The 20000-nt window shown below is 43.1% G+C and overlaps 1 protein-coding gene and 1 long non-coding RNA gene across 2 annotated transcripts in view; both read left to right on the forward strand.

Moving 5' to 3' along the window:
- The first annotated feature begins 236 nt into the window (after window positions 1-236).
- On the forward strand, window positions 237-11133 carry LOC133129750 (uncharacterized). Its single transcript, XR_009708849.1, has 3 exons — window positions 237-509; window positions 4648-4769; window positions 11092-11133. It is a non-coding gene; the product is annotated as an uncharacterized LOC133129750 (long non-coding RNA).
- Window positions 11134-17869: 6736 nt separating this feature from the next.
- Window positions 17870-20000, forward strand: part of LOC133128208 (uncharacterized) — a 27987-nt gene continuing 25856 nt past the window's right edge. Inside the window, exon 1 of the mRNA XM_061241579.1 lies at window positions 17870-17874. Within this exon, the coding sequence (XP_061097563.1) occupies window positions 17870-17874 (5 nt within the window). The remainder of the gene's footprint in view (window positions 17875-20000) is intronic.

Raw genomic sequence — 20000 nt, forward strand, 5'->3', positions numbered from 1 at the left:
CGCCAGCGCTTTTGTACTTCGCTTTGTATTTAAAAGCGTTGCCGGTGTAGCCTGAAATAGACCTGCGCACTGCCCGTTCCTGGAAGCTGGTCGCTTGGGGGTCGCGGCAACTTGTCTACAAACGTGAAAAGATAATTACCTGCCCTGTTCTGCAACCGTCTACTGGAACTGCTATTAAAACCGTGCACTCTCCCTCTGTGTGTATCCCAATGTTCATAAATTGATATGACGATGACGTAGACACACGTGCGTTCAGGTGCGTGCAAGTGTACCCACCTGGTACCTGATGTGTCTCGACTTGTCTCTCACAGATTTAATAGCTGAAAAAGCAGACATGTTACAGGGCGGATGGATATCGAGTGTGTACACACGCTACGACAACGCTATCGGTCTTTCAATCTCCCAAAAGAAGATGTAACAAGCTCAGAAGGGGGACATACCCATTTTCTGCTTTCATTATGACTGAATGCTAGTTTCCGCTGTGGAGCAGTGTCTGTCTATAACAATAGGTAAGTTTCAGATGTTTTAAACCAAGACTGTACAGTAGCCTTGCCGTATTCTTGATATGGCAGTATTGCCTGAAGCATATACAGCACGTTCCTCTTAGAATGATAATACGTCGCCTCGTCTTGTTTTTGAAGTTTGCAAACGTTGGTATAGGCGAGCGGATGCAGCTTTGTTGCCTGAAATTCAATGGCGAAACTGAAAAAGAAAATTCCTTTGAGTGCTTTACGAAACTTAATGTATTTTATTCATAGGAATAAGTGACGATGGCTTTTAGATGATATTATCGTTCTGTGAAACTAGCAACTAACAGCGTTATACTTGACTGGGCATGCACATGTCTCTCTGTCTATGGTTATTCTCAGTCACGACTCAAGGCATTCAATGCGAACACTGCCCCAATTGGACCACTGAATAGTACTGTGATCTGAGTGAAGAGGAAAGTGGGATTTAGTTTACAGTACAGCAGCCCGGATCTGTGCAGTTATCTAAACGCAGGACAATTTAAAGTCCAAGGTCTGTCGTGCGGGCAAAACAGCGCACTGCAAAGGAAGATTGAAGCAATTAAGATATAGATATGTCTCTGAACGAGAATTACCTCAACGAAAGTTTAACCCAAGTAAGGAGTGCAATTTATTCCATGATGATGCAGGGGTGAGAGTTTATTACCACTCTGCCTCTTCCCAAATATTTTCATCCCCACCGCGGTACAGCTCGCTCTGATTATACAGTCCGTAATATGAACAATTAACTGACTGCTTTCTGCTCTTAGATTTCATATGACTTTGGCGTCACCTACAGTTTGGAGGAGTCATTACATCCAGTCAGTCGTTTCTTACTTCTTGGTCCGATAATGTTTCTTCTCTAGACATGTTGTTCATATAATGAGAACGGAATTTGCTTGTGCCTTGCAGTCAGTGTTATGAGCGCGGCGAGGCTGACAGTCTGATTTCTAAAATCCCCCCTCGCTGATGAAATAATCAGGATTCTGCTCTGATTTATTCCGCTAATAAACCAATGGGAAGTGGCGTCTTAGGGCTAACAATCTTGTATAGATAGGGCTGGAATTTAAGACAGGACTTAAACCAACCTTACCCCTCCACCTTCAGCTTTTTCCTGGCTAACTTTCACGGGCCAATCATATTGCAGGACAGCAATCGCTTCCTTTCCAACGGTGTGACTGATTGGGTGAAGTCACGGATTGGTCTGCATGAAATTTGATGACCATGTTTTGGTAAATAAGATGCGGATTCGCTGATATTTAATGTTATTTTTAAATGTATTTGTAGATGCTGCGTGTCACATTACTGAGTAAAATATGATGTAAGAACTGGCCAGACCACAAATAATACAGATGTCAGTATTATTTGTGATTTGCGACGAGGACCAGTCCACATACTGTAGTCCTTACTCCTGGGAAAACACTACCGCTAATTATGTATCTTTCTGTCGGCCTACTGGCCAAATAATTGGATACTACTGGCAGGGTTACACACTGAGACCCATTTTTTCCTCTTTTTCTTGAATGATGATGGGTTGACGTCCAGGGATTGAAAATGGAAGTTAGCATTTGAGAACTGCTCTCCGTAGTCGTTTGAGCGGTATAGGCGAGTGTACTGGGTGATACTGGCCGAGCCATTGCTCTGTTGTCCCTAGTAAGACATTTCCAGTTTATATCTAGCTGATGCTCTTGGAATAACGTACATGCAATCCATTCATCATATATACCGCAGCATTCAGGGTTATAAGTACCTTGCTTAAAGATGCAACTGCAAGGCCCCCGCTCGGGAGGCCCAAACCTCAAACTACGAGCTGCACTGCCCCAAACATTTACTGCGCGCAACACCGCCGCCCACAAACCCAAAATACCCCCCAAATGACTACAAAGGCCGAGCATTTGGGAATGTACGCTCCATCGTCAGTGTGTGCAGTGTAATGAGTGTGTTCACATTCATGCTAAGCCCTGCATCCCCCCCGCTAGCTGCCACACATTAAAATGGTGATTTATCTTCATGATGATTTGACTGTAACCTTTTATGCCAGTGCAGATGGGATCAGGTGTGCTGTAATCAGAATAAAATGTAGAGGTGATTTTACGTCAAACATTTAGCCGTGCAGTCTAAGAAATATAAAGCTTTCATACTCGGCTCGCTGGAGGAGAGCAACTTGGCTATTAAAACGGAGAAAAGTATTTGCCTGACGACGACGTGTATTGTTTTTGTCCAGCAGGTGGCGCTAAGACCCTATAAGAAATGCAGAGCGAGCTTTGAGTATGACTCAATCTATCTTTAAAATGACTCATTTTCTCATTATTTTTCTGCTTAGTTCCTGTTCAGCAACGCGCGCATTTATATTCAGCTTAAAATGAAATACCCGTATGACTCTTGAGAGCTTCAAATGTGTAGCTTTTGTTTCCTTTATTTCTTTCATTTTCACACAGTTTTGTAGGACACGACACGTTTGTAATGAATTCATTAAAGTGTTAAACCATTTAAAATTGTTATCTTGCTACAGCTTTAGGCACACTTTTACCAATTATTCCACTCAAAGTAGTTCTGTTGCTGTTTTTAAATGAAAACTATTCACTTTTTACAGAAAAAGTAATGGAATGTTTAATTTTGCTGAGTTCACTGGAATAGTAACAATTCTATCATATTTTATGTATTTATAATATTATATATTGTAAATAAATGACTGTATCAGTAAAAACCCCTGGAGGAAACTGCCTCTGTCCACATACAATTTCCTGTGTTGAACATTGAACTGGGGGATTTTTTTAAACCATGTTTAGCGGAAAATAAGTATTCTATTCTCTTGTGCTTTTATGATATGATAACTACTTCCATGTAGACTTGAAATTGAATATGGTTTTATCTTAAAATTGATCTTAAGATAAATGACTGGGGGCGTCTGCCAAATGCCAATAATGTAATGTAATGTAATTTCACTATAATCTTTAGTACTTTTGTATGAGCTTATTTTTCTGTATATTAGAGTTTTTAGTGTCTTTAGTAGGTTTTGGAGGTAATGGTGACACTGACTCTGATGTAGATACAGTACTGCTGCTCAATGACCCAAAACAAGAAGTACAAAATAAACAAATTAAGAAACATAACATGTTTTACTTTTTTAACTTTAACCTTTAGACCCCAGTAGAACTCTACCCAGCAAATGTCTGATTTTATTTTTCTCTCTCTATATATATATATATGTTTTTTTTTTTATTGTCCATTGCTTTTTTTGTATTGTACATTTTAGGTTGATAATTTAATTTATATTATATTTAACATTTCTAGGGAAAAGTGTAAAAAGTGTTACATATTTATGCCTTTTGGAAATACATTTTACTGTCTTCTCAAAAGTTTTTGCGTTACATATTTGTAAGTGTTATGAAAGATATTTGACCCGGGTCTGAATGCTCGACACATCAGAGTGAAATAGTCAGAAAGATAACCTACAAGCCATGAAGAAGACACATTAAACAGTGCTTTGAACCGAGCATCTAACTCTGATAGGGCTACACTGAAATACACTCTCTCAAAGTGAAATGTGGTCCGTATTGGAGTGAAACAGACAGTTGTATTGTGCCATTTGCCATTTGCCTCTCTCCTTTATGTGACTGAAGATAATATCCATAAATCTTTGTTTATAGAGAACTGCTGTTAATATTACATTATTACATTACGTTACATTTATTTGGCCGATGTTTTTTTTCCAAAGCAACATGCAATAAGTGCACACCAAAGGGGGGTGACATGGCTCAGGCAGTAAGAGCAGTCGTCTGGCAGTCGGAGGGTTGCCGGTTCGATCCCACGCCCGGGCTGTGTCAAAGTGTCCCTGAGCAAGACACCCAACCCCTAAATGCTCCTGATGAGCTGGTCGGTGCCTTGCATGGCAGCCAATCGCCGTTGGTGTGTGAGTGTGTGTATGAATGGGTGAATAAGAAGCATCAATTGTACAGCGCTTTGGATAAAGGCGCTATATAAATGCCAACCATTTACCATTTACCAAAGGCCACTGTACCGAATACAGCACAGGTCAGATGAGGCGCAGTTCTCATAAGCAGCATGAACGCCGGGTCTAGTTCACGCAGTAAGGCTCTCACTATGTCAGTAGTTCCTAAAAGCTCTTTCTGTTTGACAGAACGTCACCTCCTGTTGAGCCCGTGGGACATGCCGGGAGAGGACAGCGCTGGTTCGGGCGGGGAGAGTCGGACCCAAACCCGACCGGTCCCCGGATGACCGCTCTGTCAGGTCTCTGTGATGGTAGGGGCCGCCTGTCTCCTCAGTTTCCTCCCCCTCTGTGTATATGCAGCACTGCTCTGTGAAACTGGCACCCAGGCAAACCTAGTATGGAAGATGAAGAATTTCCTGCTTTATTCGTTCACGAAAAAAATGATTTTTTTTACGAAAACGTACGGCCTCAGTGGTACATGCGTGTGGTTATCTAAACCAGAATAAGATTGAATACTGCTAGAGAACGACCGAGCTGATTTGCCTTTATGCAACTTCCTTCCAGTCCCTCCATTCATATTTTCCATTGGTGCTACGTGAATCATAAACACACCTATGTGCTGAGTTCTTCTGTCTAATCGGTAGATCTGTGTTTATCGTCTCTGCCAAACCACATCCTCTTCGCCCGTAAACACGTTTGCGCGGAGCGGATATTCTCGGTCTACCTAGACAGGAAAGGGTTAAACACCAAAGCTCGATTGATTTTCCTCTTTTCTGAACCCTCTTGCGCTGCGGTTAGGCTCCGAGACCAGGAATTCTTTGTGATTCAGTATTTCCATTTTGCCAGTAAGATCGGCTGTTTTTAATGTTAATTCTGCTTGTTAATGTTTTACATGCTTTCCATATTTAATTATGGCCTGACCTGTATAGATGTGCAGTTTTTTTGGAAGAAGAATGGTTTAAAGAACGGATACTCAACTATGAGCCCTTTAGTTTTGCGTGTTAGTGTCTTTAGGTATGTTATAATGCAAATTATATACCACATACGGTATATAATCTAGTAATCCACTGTAATATGTAAACATGGGATTTAGAATACAGAATATGGCTCTCATAGCCTGTAATTAGAAACCTTTTTAAGGTAACTGTAATAGTAGTTGTAGTTGGCTCCTTCGATACACCATCTAAATGGTAAATGGTGGGCATTTATCCTAAGTATATAAGCGCTGTACTACTGATGCCATTCATTCACCCATTTACCCATTCACGCTCACACACCAAAGGCGATTGGCTGCCATGCAAGGCACCAACCAGCTCATAAAGGGCATTTGGGGGTTAGGTGTCTTGCTCAGGGACACTTTGACACACCGACGGCTGCTCTTACCTCCTGAGCAGTAAGTCACCCCCAGGATCTATACTATATTATTTACCTCGGCAGAGAGCCTTGTCTGAAGAAGCTTCAATGAAGTGAAATGATATAATATGCAATGAAGTGAAGTGACCTCTGTTTGCAGTGGAGGACATGATTAAGGCAGAGGAGGTGGGGTCTCAGGGGTCCCTACAGGGTTAACCAATCAGAGTAAAGATGCCCATGATATCCCATGATGCAACACTGTGTCACACAGGGAAGCATCTGGTCAGAATGTGGAAGAAAATGACAGGTAATTTTGTATATATATATATATATTTTGCTCTCCTCTATCGAGGTAAAAACTAAATGTTGAAAACTGGAATAAGGTGGTTTTGCTGTTTCTAAGCTGTGTCCTTTATGCAATATGGCACATTTTTGTAGTCCTCAAACAAGGTCAACAATAACCAAAATTAAGGTGCCACACTTTATTTGTGTAGTAAATAAAAAAGGACTATTCCAATTTCATTATGCTAATAGTTTTTATTTTTGTGCTGCAGTGTCTGCAGGTTTAACTCCAGTCCTGGAGGGCCGCAGTGTCTGCAGGTTTAACTCCAGTCCTGGAGGGCCGCAGTGTCTGCAGGTTTAACTCCAGTCCTGGAGGGCCGCAGTGTCTGCAGGTTTAACTCCAGTCCTGGAGGGATGCAGTGTCTGCAGGTTTAACTCCAGCCCTGGAGGGCCGCAGTGTCTGCAGGTTTAACTCCAGTCCTGGAGGGCCGCAGTGTCTGCAGGTTTAACTCCAGTCCTGGAGGGCCGCAGTGTCTGCAGGTTTAACTCCAGTCCTGGAGGGCCGCAGTGTCTGCTGGTTTAACTCCAGTCCTGGAGGGATGCAGTGTCTGCAGGTTTAACTCCAGTCCTGGAGGGCCGCAGTGTCTGCAGGTTTAGCTTCAGTCCTGGAGGGATGCAGTGTCTGCAGGTTTAGCTTCAGTCCTGCAGGGCCGCTGTGTTGCGGAGGTGTAGGAGTTGAATGACTTTCTCTTTCCTGGCTCTGGAGTCAGTGTCCAGCGCTCTAGCTTTATGAGAAAGCTGAGTGAGGTGTTGGCAGTGATTCAGCTCTTCTGACGTTAGTGCTCACCGAGTGGGAGGCTGAGTGAGGCTCACTCTGCAACCTGGGTATTTCCTATGGACAAACCGGGGGTCAGATAACTCACTGTGTGTGTGTCTGTGTGAGGCACTGTTTGTGTGTGTGTGTGTGTGTGTGAGAGAAACTGTGTGTGTGTGAGTGTGTGTGTATCTGTGTGTGTGCTTGTGTGCGTGAGAGGAACCGTGTGTGTCTGTGTGTGTGTGTGCGTGTGTGTGAGGAACTGTGTATGTGTGTCTCTGTGTGTCTCTGTGTGTTTGTGTCTCTGCGTGTTTGTGTCTATGTGTGTCTGTGTGTGTGCATGTGTGTGAGGAATTGTGTGTCTGTGTGTGTGCATGTGTGTGAGGAATTGTGTGTGTGTGTGTGTGTATGTGTGTGTGTGTTTTACAATGAGTGAATCAATTAGGGCTCAATGTCTCAGCCACACTTATGGAGATGGAATATACTTCAAATGACCTTAAATAAAATGGCCTCAATAGAAGAATTAAGACTTAAAGGGCCGGTTTCACGGACACAGATAAAGCTTTGTCCTGGACTAAACTGAATCTCCATTCAAATGAGTCAGTTTAGTCCAGGCCTAGACTTAATCTAGACTTAATCTAATGCATCTCTGCAAGACTGGCCCGAAGGAAGACTGCTTTTTTTTTCAAGATTTTACATTTGTTCGCTTGGCTGATTTTGCTGCATGCATTTGAACACTTAGCTAAATGTATTTCATACTGTAGTTGGTCAGGTTAGCTGGCGATTGCTCGCAAGAGGCGATCAGCCCTGCGTGTTATTTGTTAATTATGCTTCTGTGCAGTACTCTGTGTCCTATATGACAGCACACATGTGCTAAATGTGTCCGCTGCTCCAGATAGATCTGAGAGTGAGTGTGTGTTCAGTCCCTGACGCTGCAGGTTCGTACACAGCGCCCGGTGTGTGTTCTGTGTGGGAGGCTAGCTGCAGGCGCAGGGTAATTCCCAGCTCCTGGATTTAAAAGTGTGTGTGTGAGTGTGTGAGTGTGTGTGTGTGTATGAGTGTGTGTGTATGTGAGTGTTTGTATGTGTGTGTGTGCGTATGTGTGTGTGTGAGAGTGTGAGTGTGTGTGTATGTGAGTGTTTGTATGTGTGTGTGTGCGTATGTGTGCGTATGTGTGCGTATGTGTGCGTATGTGTGTGAGTGTGTGAGTGTGTGAGTGTGTGAGAGTGTGTGAGTATGTGAGTGTGTGAGTGTGTGTGAGTGTGTGAGTGTGTGAGTGTGTGAGTGTGTGAGTGTGTGAGTGTGTGAGAGTGTGTGAGAGTGTGTGTGAGTGTGTGAGTGTGTGAGTGTGTGTGTGCGTGTGTGCGTGTGTGCGTGTGTGCGTGCGTGTGCGTGCGTGTGCGTGCGTGTGCGCGCGTGTGCGCGCGTGTGCGCGCGTGTGTGCGTGTGTGAGTGTGAGTGTGCGTGTGTGTGGGTGTGTGAGTGCGGCCATTCCCGTCTGACTCACCTGTGGTCACCGATGACTCACACAGGACCGATGCACAGACCCTCAGGATGTATGTAGGTTAGCTACGCACACACATGCAGATAGACACACACACACACATAAACACACATGCTCACACATACAAGTTTGTATGTGGTGATTTTCTAGATGTCCCACTTGCAGTGTTGTATTGTGTTTCGCACACCACAGTTTTATCCAAAGGGTCGTTATTTTGTAGCTAAAAAGCACAAAAGGCCAAAAAAACTGAACAAACCTCATGCCATTTCGAGTGAAGTGCAGACAGTGATGAAACCTCGGCTCCTGTGACGTTATGACTTCTCATGTCTAAGTGCGTAACTCAGCAGAACAGCCGCTCTCAGAGTCAGTAATGATTCCAGTCGTTTGAAGTACTGAGAGGTGTGGTGCCATTCGGAGACGTTGATGCTTCTTGATGAGTTAGATCTGTGGAATTAAGAGGTTAAAGGACCAGTCAGGTCTGCAGAATCACGCGGCTTTCAGCGCTGGACTGTAAACACTCATCATCCACGCTCCGTGCCTTATAACGTGCTCTCAGAGTAGTCGTGGCGCTGGGCTAAAACAAAAACCTGTGCCTACACCACCCCTTTACAGATAAGGCTGGACACATCTCTGGAATTGTGGTTTGTTCGGCGCCTCTAGGGGGCGCTGGTGTCACATGTCGTAGGACCTGTGTCACGTTAACTTTTTTGTAAACTTGAACCACCTGGCACAATTTCAGTGAATAATTCTCTCGGTTTTCCTACAAGGATGCTGTCCGGGAAATGGTCTAGTGTCAATGTGTCATTGTTTACCACAGTGTAATCATTTATCATTGAAAGATTGAAGATTATTATGACCGAAAACTTTTTTTTCATTGGATGGATGTAGATTAACCTACGGTGTGTGTCAGCATGCAGTCAGTGAGAATAATATGGGAATAATAATAATATAGGGTCTTTTCGACAATATAGGGGCCCATTGTTGTGCTGTTGTTGAAAGTCAAGCTCGTACTAAAACCCTGAATAAACATGTCATAATGAAAGAACAATACGTACTGGGGAGGGAAAAAAACAGGTTTGTGAAGATGTTATGAAATAATGACAATGAGGCAAGATGTTCAGCTAAAGTACATCTTGAGAGGGAGAGAAAGAAATAGAGAGAGAGAGAGAAAGAAAGAAAGAGAGAGAGAGAGGGATAATTCATCTGTTTACCAGGGAATACCCACACCTGAGGTGCCTTTGCCTACTCTGAGATTTGCAATGTAAATGAGCAGTTGTCAGATTGAGATAGGTCTGGGGTAGGGCTGTGGGCAGTCAGTCATAATTACACACTGATGATTACAGGCCCATTGCCCAGGTGCCTGTCAGGCGGGGCTGAACCCTGCGAAAACATAATAAATCAAACATATTTCCAATGAGGGGATTTTTACCAACTTCTTCCCAATGGGGTATGAATATTTCACTTGTCAAGCAAACGGTAACACGAAGCAACCAAGTATCTCCTTCCTGGGAAAAACAAAGATTTTAAGTATGAATCCAAGGCTAAAACACCTAAGACAGAGAGTTTTTGCAGCGTGCATGCTGGTATATTTAAAGGCGGTGGACATCACCGTACAGAAAGGTAGATGCAGTAGAGGTTGTTGTTTTGCTACGTGTGAGGTATGTACGCGCTTCCGAGAAATTGCCCGCTCCTCATTGCCTGTGCAATGCATGCTGTGGGATTAGCCGTCTCCAGATCGCGTGCGGTATTCCTGAAACCTGCTTTTCTGGAACGGGGCGTGTGTGCCCCCGCCGTCAGGCGTGTTTCGGGAGCGATGATCCGCTGCATCTGTCCCATCATCCCACGGGGCCCCAGCGTCTGTGAGGTCGGAGGTCGTCTGTTGAGACCGTTGGATGGGACGGGACATCTTTGAAGTGCATTAAACGGTGAAGGCCTTCGTCTGCAGTTCTGAGCGCCTTGCGATGAAAAGATTGGGCCTCGGTCTCGTCCGGACTTGAGTCCCGGACCGTGATCTGGAGGTAATGCAAGTGAGATCATAATGGACCCAGAAGTGATCCACTATGACCCAGCATTGATCATAATGCATCTCAACAGTGATCTACTATAACCCAGCGCTGATCATAATGCATCTCAACTGTGATCTACTATAACCCAGCACTGATCATAATGCATCACTGCAGTCAACCAGTCTATTGGATAGAGAGAGAGAGAGAGAGCGAGAGAGAGAGAGAGAGAGAGAAGAGAGAGAGAGTGCTGCAAAGAAACAAAATGGAGGAATTGAAAATCATCTGTTTTCCTAAGAAACAGCCCTGGAACCCACCTTTAAAAAAAACCCTAAAAATTACGATGACTCTGAGTCAGTTGTGGCTGTCAATCAGACGGTCCAGAGGCTGGCCACCGCCCTGTCACCATGGCGAGGCGTTTCAGGAAGTGTGCTTTTATTCAGATATCAGCCTGAATTACAGGACTGCCCCGGTGCGGTCCTGCTCCGTCTGCTGCTCACCGTGAATCCAAAAGCAGCCCGTTAGAAAGGATGGGTCTGAATGTCTGTCCTAACAGCCCTGTGGTGTTGTGCTAAAGACTTACGCTGTTTGGGTCTCACAACTTCAGGAATGAGTCGAAATGTGTTTTTTTTTTAAACGCATAGAAATGACACTGATTATTGGTTATTCCCCTGTAGGTGTTTTTTGGCCTCTCCGGGTGAAGAGGATGGAAGTGAGACCTGTTTTGGTTTTCCGGCTACAGAGAGTGCGCCGCTAACCCTGAGCTCAGTGCGATGTATGACAGGTAGATGCCTGGAGTTATGCTTGTCCACAAGATGATTTATCTCTTATCTGATCGCGTACTGTCAGTGTGTCACTGTAAATATTTATACCTCAAACAGAGGGCTTCACGGAGAGGTGTGTTTGTGTGTGTGTGTGTGTGTGTGCGTCTTACACGCATGCTTCTCATGTACAATAATACCAATGACTATTGAGGTTGGGGCCTCTTCTTAAGAGGGGATGAATAAGTGCATTCTGGATAGGACAGAGTTGTGTGTTGTTTTGCCACTCTGAGCAGGGCTGTTTGTCTGGGAGACACTTTAGAACACAGCATCTTGATTGGACAATATACTGTAGGCTGTTTGTCCTGTTTGGTTCATGTCAACAACACAACACCATTTTCATGAGGATGAGAAGCAAACCTGTTTTTTTATCTCATAACCTGGTTAACAGGTTTGATTTGGCATCCACCTCTTATAGGCGTATTTAGTAATGATCCAGTCACTCTTTTTAAAGCATCACTGCTGCAGAAATCTTTGTGGCATGACCGCAGTGCTAACAAAAAAATAAAACTGAAAAATTATTTAAAAGCAGGGCCTTTGGCATATATACAAAGATCAGTGGTGCGGAACAGAAAGAAATCTTCCTTACTTACACACAACACTAGCGTGTTTACTCTGAAAACACACATAAACACACATGCACCGTTACTGTTCATATCGAGACACATAATAACTGGAAGTAAAACACGGCGGTGAGATTATAAAAGGGGCTTAATTATCGTATAAAACCATTTAGACACATGCCGTGACCATTTTGATATCACTTCCCTGTGAACAGCATTGACAGTGGTCTGCGAGTGGTCAGCCCACAGAAACCGGGCCTCGGATGCCGGGAACGTCGCGTCGGATGACATTGTTCCCTGTCACGGGAACGTCCGGACCAGTCACGGGATCCTAGGCGCTACTTCTTACATTACACCCTGGAGTTTGCAGTTTCAAATCCCGAACGAGACCAATGTATACCTCACCTAACCTTCCACACGATGTCAGTCGTGTTAGAGAGGGCAAGGCTTGCAGAGATGTACGCTCCAAACGTGGGTATGAGTAATTGCTGTTAAAGAAAAAAATGTTTAATTGAACTGAGTACTGCTACAGTAAATGAGCGGGACTATAACAACATCAATTTGAGTAGTTTCATGTAATCTTTTATCTCAGCAAAATGCCATGAACAAATGTTGGGAAACTTTGAATTACTTTGAAATGGTAGTTGTTTCTGCTTTCATGTTGGTAAGGTTTTAGTTGGAACTTGGCATCATTTTGCCTTGAGTTTGTTAATGTAGAGAGGGTGCATGCTTTATACATGAGTAACCTGGCTTTTTTATGTTTTATTTAGAGTCACATTACAGTCTGTGCGCATGATCCTGAAGTGGTAAAGGTATCCCAACCTGCACCCTGGAAAGAAAATAAATTTCCACGAGGAAAACCCCCCAAATCTTTCATCTGCAGAAAGCCCATTTCGGACGTGACTCTGATAACTTTATCTGACAATTCTCTATTCACCACTCTACATAATGGTCAATTATACATCCTTATGTTGAAATGATTCTTTGGCAATCTGAAAAATGTGTTTTTTTAATGTTTTAGAGCTAGCATCCCTTTACAGTTTTATCTCTGTCACTGTCCGTATGCTCAGGTGTTTAAAAAAAAGAAAAGAAAAATCTGTTAAATTAAAAAGGAATTCACAACGTTTCAGCTCAACCGTTCTCTCAGTGGTCCGTTACTTGCACTTTCAACAAGCTGCGTCATCTGCCTTGCAAATTATTAACGTTAATTTGTGAAACCGAAGCTGCCAGCGACGCAGAGAGCCGAACCGAAAGGCGTGCGGTCAGTCCCTGGTCATATTTACGGCGTATTCACGACGTCTCTTCCTTTCAAGAGCAGGCTGCTGCTTTCAGTGTGCGCTACTGCGCTGCCTGGCACTCAAAGGGTTAATCATTCTCTGCTTCCCGTTTTAGTCACCGGGCCTGGCCTGTGTGGGGTTTCTGTCCCTCGGCCCCGCGCCGAATTTTGCTTCAGCAGACGTGGAACAGGTGACTCACCACTGGAAGCCCAGTCAGTGAGTGGTGTGAATGAAGTCCCCTCCCTTTCCTGTGTGTTTAGTCTTAACTCAGCCTTTGTGCCTTCATCTGGATTTGCATGTACAGTATATTTGCATGGAGAGCAGATGTGAGTTCCAAAGAAACAGATATAATATTAGTGATAATAATAAAAATAAAATAAAACGTTTTTTCATTTGTTTTATTTCTATGTAAACTGAGGTCTTGTAAGTCCAAACAGTGCATTTACTGCTTGTCACTCAAACGTTTTCTTTTCTAAAGTTATTCAGGAACTGTTATGGTCAGTATGTTTTTTTGTTTTTTTGACATCCAAAGGTGAGATTATTAATAGAGTCTTCGTTTAATTTTGTCATTAGTAATGAATGGCCCTTGTTTGCAAGCACTTTGCAGGTATTTCCAGTGCAGGACCTTAAATACTTAGCCGTATTAACTTTCAGTCATTGCACATAAACTGTAGATGTATCATGTCATGAAAATGACTCAAATATACTTTTTCAGGTTTAATGTTCGGGGGTTCCGTCGTATTTTGTACATTTGCATCGAAACGTGGCCTACTTTAGTGCAAAAAGAGATATTCTCTTAGGATCCCGGTTTAGGTATTTTTTTTTAAACTTATGTAAAATCCTTCAGATCATCTCAGGAAGATAAGATGTCTATTTCCGGTTAATTTCACTCAAAGAATCATTAGTTTCCATTGTGTTCTGTCAACGTATCCCATGGTGCCCCTCTTCAGTGCAGAGTGACAGTGCAAAAACACTTTTTTGGGGGAAAACTACAGCGGTATGTAACAGCAGGTGTTCAAGATTAGATTCTTCTTCTTCTTTAGCACTCATTCGGGGGCCAGGTGGTTTCCAGACAAAGGCTCAGTCTAACTGCACAGAAATAGAAAGTACAGTTTTTGAATGAGTAAGTAACTGCTCCTGGAAGGGAAGGGTTAATTTATTTTGCAGTACCGAGAGCACTTGCAAGCCGTTTGAAATGCAAGCTGATTTCAGCGATATTCATTTAGATAATCTCAAATATTTGTTTCGCAGTCTCCCCGGTTTGTGAGTGAAACCGTTCTTAGTTTATTTTAAACTAAAAATGTAGGGTGTTGTCCTTTACATGCAAAATTATATCTGCTTACAGAGCAAATGTAGAATAGCTAAACAAAAATGAATGCAGAAGAAAGGATTGTCATAATACTGGAGAAATATGCCGTACTTTATTTCTGTCGTGGGAGTCATGAACAAGCGTGTAACATTGGTACCGACCTTTTCAAAGAAATCAGAATTTTAAAAAATTCCTTGATTACTAAGGTGACACACGTTACACCAATTAATTCATATCCATCCTTTCAAATGGTAATTATCTGTATGGCAGACCACATTGCAAAGACTGGCATGGATCTTTGACTTTGAATGTTCTGTGAAAAAATACATTCTTTCACCTTTTTATTTAGCCATTTTTACTTTTTACTTACTTTACTTAGGGATATTGAGTAGAAAATCAATAACTCCCACTGAATGCCTGTAATTACTGCTACCGAAGTTCCCTACCATGAATTTAAACCTGCAAATCAGGTCAACTAGTAAAAAATACAGTAAAAATACAGTGTCAATGACTGTATTTTTTGTTTAGAACAGCACTTCATCTGTATTTTACTAGTTATAGAAGTGATGCTTTAACTTGTGGAAGAACCTATGCACTTGTAAGTCACTTTGGATTAAAAGCGTCTGCCAAGTGACTAAAATGTAAATGTAAACTAGGTAACTGTATTATCATCATTATTATTGTTATTATTATTATTAGTTTGGGAGAGAGTACACACCAGTACACCTGTCTTCTGAAACACATGCTTCTCCTGGCGCGGCATCTGCCGTAGATAGATTTCACTTACCCACGATCCTCCAGGGGAGTTACTAATGCGACGGGAAAACCCAAAATGTTCCAGCCAATTGGAGACCTTCCCGTGGGACTCAGGATTGGGCTGTTACTGCTTGGAGGGCTGGGTCTTGAGATGGAAGATCGGTCCCTCAGGCCCGGCATTTCGTCTGCTTGCTTCTCCAGGAGTGGATCCCTCAGCCACAACTTTGGGCTTCGTTCAGTACCGGGACGAACCACAAATCCATGTTTATTGCTTCATTATCATATTGTTAAAAAAAATTTTTGTCTAGCTTCAACTTCAAGAAGACTTGTGGGACGCGCGTAGCTTTGTTGTATCTCTGTACACAAGTTTGCGCCCTTCTTGAAAAATGGAAGGAAATTCTCAGCCTGCTAGAAAAAACTCTTTCATATTTTGGTTAACTGTATTGGCTTAAGGCAATGTGGTGTATGCAAGTGGGTGCCTCCATAAGCAGTATGGTTGTCATCAATGGAGTTTTCCATGGATCTCTAGCTAGCTCTGTTGCTAAGACCTTTAGCTAACTCGTGTTTGCATGAACTAACCATGCAGCTTAACTCACCTGTCCACAAAACATTTGAGCAGCCAGATGTCCAATTACTTTTGGTCCCTTATAATTTGGGGGACTACACGGTTGTAATTCCTACACTGTTCACCCGGTATGGATGTGAAAAACCCTCACTTAAATTTTTGTTTAATTTCAACTGTTTGTTTGCTGGAGAACAGAGCAAAAACAACAAGAAGTGTGCAACTGTCCAAATACTTACGTACTGCACTGTATGCCTGTGGACTAGCATTACACTTAAATGTTGAGCAGAGAAGCAATTATTTATGTATTTCAGTGTTTATTTACAATTAACTGATCAAGACTGCTTGAAATATGGCTGTTAATAGCATATTTCGGTCACACTTTACAATAAGGTACATGAATTGGCATTAACTTAAGTAGTTGTTAACATCAATTAATTGATGTACAAATACATTAGTTAAGTAGGAAATTAACTTTTCACTAGTTCTAGTATTAGTATTTGTTAACTACCAACTAATGTATTAGTTACATTAATATTTCTACATTAGCAAACCATAGGATATTCTTATAATTAATTAACCTTTAACAGATATGTTGACTGTTTTTTTTTCTCTTCACATATGAATTGGCATTAACTATTGTAGTTGTTAACATGAATTCATGATGTACAAATACATAAACAAAGTGGCACTGCTTAACTTTTCGAGTTGTCAGTGAACGACTGCGTTTAGTGAACGCCACTTCATCTGCGCTTATTGTTAAGTGCGAGCCTTATTTCAGCGTTCTCAGCACCTGTGCCACGCTAAAGCACTTATCTTCTGAGGGATCTGGAGCCTGGTCGTTTTGGTGTGGTCACATGCCTTGTTTGTCCTTGGCAAACGTTCCTTGTCAATGAGTGAGTCATGTAATTATGAGAAACTCCTGGCCTTGGAGGCATGTTTCAGACCTGCTTCGCTCCTGCGTAACTGTCCCCGTGCACTACACAGACGCCTTTTTCAATTAAAACACCGAATTGGCACTTTGAAATGACTCTTACTAAAAGTATTTCATTGGAAATGTTGATGTACTGACTCCTGGTTTTCAGTATCCATCACCATCACCAATTTTTTTTTACCACCTTTGCTCACGCTCAGAAAAAATAGACAGTGGAGGTACATTTTTTTTTTTCTTTAAGGAATACATTTTCCAAATGTACCCCGTAAGGTATATTAATGGTACTTCAGGTACTAATAAGTACCTTTTACAAGCAAAAAAGGTACAAATGAATTTTTAAACCTCTGGCACATGGGGTGCAATTTCATGTACTTAGTATATGGTACCACCCCAGTGACAAGCATTTGTACCTTTTTTTGTACCTTTATTTCTGAGGGTGCAGGTAAATTCATACCGCTGTCTTTAATGCAAAGGCTGAAGATTGCGTGAGTGTTCTTCATGACGTGTTTGAACCATTAGAGTTTGGTATCTTATCTCTCCTCCTCCACGCTGTTTTATAAACCCTCATAATTGTGTTATTAGTGTGGGGGAGCGATAGGTGAGTTGTCCACCTGTCATGGGTCTTATCACCACAAGCCTGGTGTTCCTGCCATCTCCACCTGTGTCTCCACCTGTCTCTCCACCTGTCTCTCCACCTGTGTCTCCACCTGTATCTCCACCTGTGTCTCCACCTGTATCTCCACCTGTATCTCCACCTGTGTCTCCACCTGTGTCTCCACCTGTATCTCAGGTACACCTTCACTTCAGTCAGCCTTTGTCTGTGGCTGTCATTGTTAAAACTTACTCGCTGTTCTTGTTTAACATCCCCGTATTGTCAGGAAGTGAATTATGGGACCGCTTCTGAGAAACGTGGAAGCAAGAAGCTGCACAATGTTTTAGTTGGAGGCAGTTTTTCCATAAAAGGTACATGCAAATAAAACCGAGATTGGCGCGCGGTAAATGTGATAGTCTTACGGAAGAACGTCGCATTTTTATTGTGATGTTGAGAGACGTGTGATTTTTTTTTTTGGAGAGGCTATCTGCCAGGTTGTGGAGAGATAACAGCCTGATGTGATAACATGCTGTCTGTCTGTAGAACACGAAAAAAGCCTAGAATCCTTACAGAATCATGGAGCCTTGGCATCAGGCTTCAGACTGATAAGGCTGGTGACCTGTGGTTGGATGCTTTAGGAAATGGGGTCAGATATGGAGCCACCTTCAGCCCGTTCTGGCTCTCTCGTTTTATGATATCCTGAAACGGTCAGTTTCCCCCCAACCCTGAAAAAGCGAAGTTGAGGCAAGTTCATGTCAAACCGCGTCATTTCTGGGAAATTAGTAACCTTACTCTCTGTGTGTGTGTGTGTGTGTATGCCTGTGAGTGTGAGTGTGTGTGTGCTTGTGTTTCCAAATAGGCATATGTGTTTAGTGTGTGAGTCTGTATACATCAGAATGTTTGGTCTGTTTGAAGAGGTGTACATATGAAGTGAACATGTGTGTGTGTGCCTGTGTGTGTGTGTGTGTGTGTGCGTGTGTGTGCTTGCCTGTGTATGTCTGGGCAGCCAGGACTTACTGTTCAAAAGGGGCATGTTTTCCCCCACAGACAAAGAGTGAAACATGAACGCTATCAGCTCTGAGCTGTATCTCCTGCACTTTCACACAGACCGACGGACATTTCCTGTCTTAATGCTTCACACCAGTGCTCTCCAGCTGATAGCAACGTTGTTGTTGTTGATTGTGCCTCGTCTCCACAATCTGTTTCCTTGGAGATGATCGGAGAAGAGTTACCTTAGCCTTACCTTTACGAGACGCTGTTTTTTCTTCACACGCTTGTAAAAAACCTTTTCTTTCTCTTTTCTCTGACCTGTGGTAGATTTTTACACTACTTTACTTTTTTACTTCACGTTTTTATCCTCAGCGACATACAAAATAGTGCATATCAAGGCCATAGAACAAACAACCCTTACCGGTCAGATAAGGTACAATTCGCATGTGATCGGTTGTAAGGCCCTGAACACAAGTCCAGTTCACAAGGTAGATATGCCCCAGTCTGTACCAGCCACACCGAGACATCCTGTACTACTTCAGGATACAAAGCACCGAGGGCAAATACAAATTCAAAAGTCCTCGATTAAGGGGAACTTCTCCCATTTCCCAGGTGAACTATCCTCCTCCGTCTGTAATTTTGCGATTACCTGGGCACAGGAGCGGGGGGGGAATGGTTTGACTGTAAGACGGCCCCCCCGAGGCAGAACAGCCGCGGAGAGCGCAGGAGTTAATGGCTGAGTGGGAACGGCGAGCTCGTTTGCCTTGCAAATGTTTATGCAAATGGGCGGCGCTGTGTGATGCGCCGGGGTCAGGCCTGGAGAGGCCGGGAGCTGGGCCTCCTGTCCCAGCTCGCCCGCGCCGCCCGCCCGCCAAGGAGAGCTCCAGCTAGGGAAATCCAGCACCTAAGAAATATGTGGCCCATTTACATAATTTGCCTAAGATTGAGGCGGATAAGAAAAACAATGCAAAGTAGAAGCTGGCAAGGATCACAACTTCTTCGGTTTGTTCCTTTTCCCTCCACCCCCCCCCCCCACCCCCACCCCCCCACCGTGAGCCTGATGTTATTGCGTTAAGCCTGAACCCGGGCTGGAGTAAATAGACAGAAATGTCCTCGTTCGTTTCCTCTTTTTCCTCCCTCTCTCTCTCTCTCTCTCCCTCTCTTTCGCGGCCCTTGTGAAACAGGCCTGCCACTCCTCTCTCTCTCTCTTTCTCTCTCTCTCTCTCTCCCGCTGTGCGTCTCTTTGACAGCACGTTGTTTTTTTTTTTCACAGATCCAGTTGCCTCATTCATCCAGGCGGGAGAATGAAGTAGTGAAATATTTTGAGGAAGTTGTAAAAGAGCAGGGCAGGCTAGGGAAATGTGCAATAAGAGATTGCTTTGACTATTGTTTATTTTAAGGACGGGCGATTCCTCATTTTGAGTGAGGGCTTTTGAGTCCGTCGGTTTGCGAGTGTTCAATGAAACTTTGAGGTTCAGTAACATAACTGAATTACAGGAGTGTGGGTATAATGTGCTTTAAACAAATGATGATTTTTTTTTTTTTTTATCATTGGAAAGTTTCCCTCTCACCTGTAGAGCAGATATTCAGAGGTGTGAAAATGATTTGCACATCGTCATTAACATGTTCACTACTGCTGAACAGGGGCCTGATTTCAAAGCCCTTGTTTGATGTTTTACCCACAGGTTAAGGAAAGCTGTTTATAAATGACACCAATCAGGTGCACAGTTGTCAGTATCACTGTGATCAATGGTGAGAATGGTTCATTCTGCTGTAGTTCCA

The sequence above is a fragment of the Conger conger genome, chromosome 5 (genome assembly GCF_963514075.1).
Source record: "Conger conger chromosome 5, fConCon1.1, whole genome shotgun sequence".
Taxonomy (NCBI): domain Eukaryota; kingdom Metazoa; phylum Chordata; class Actinopteri; order Anguilliformes; family Congridae; genus Conger; species Conger conger.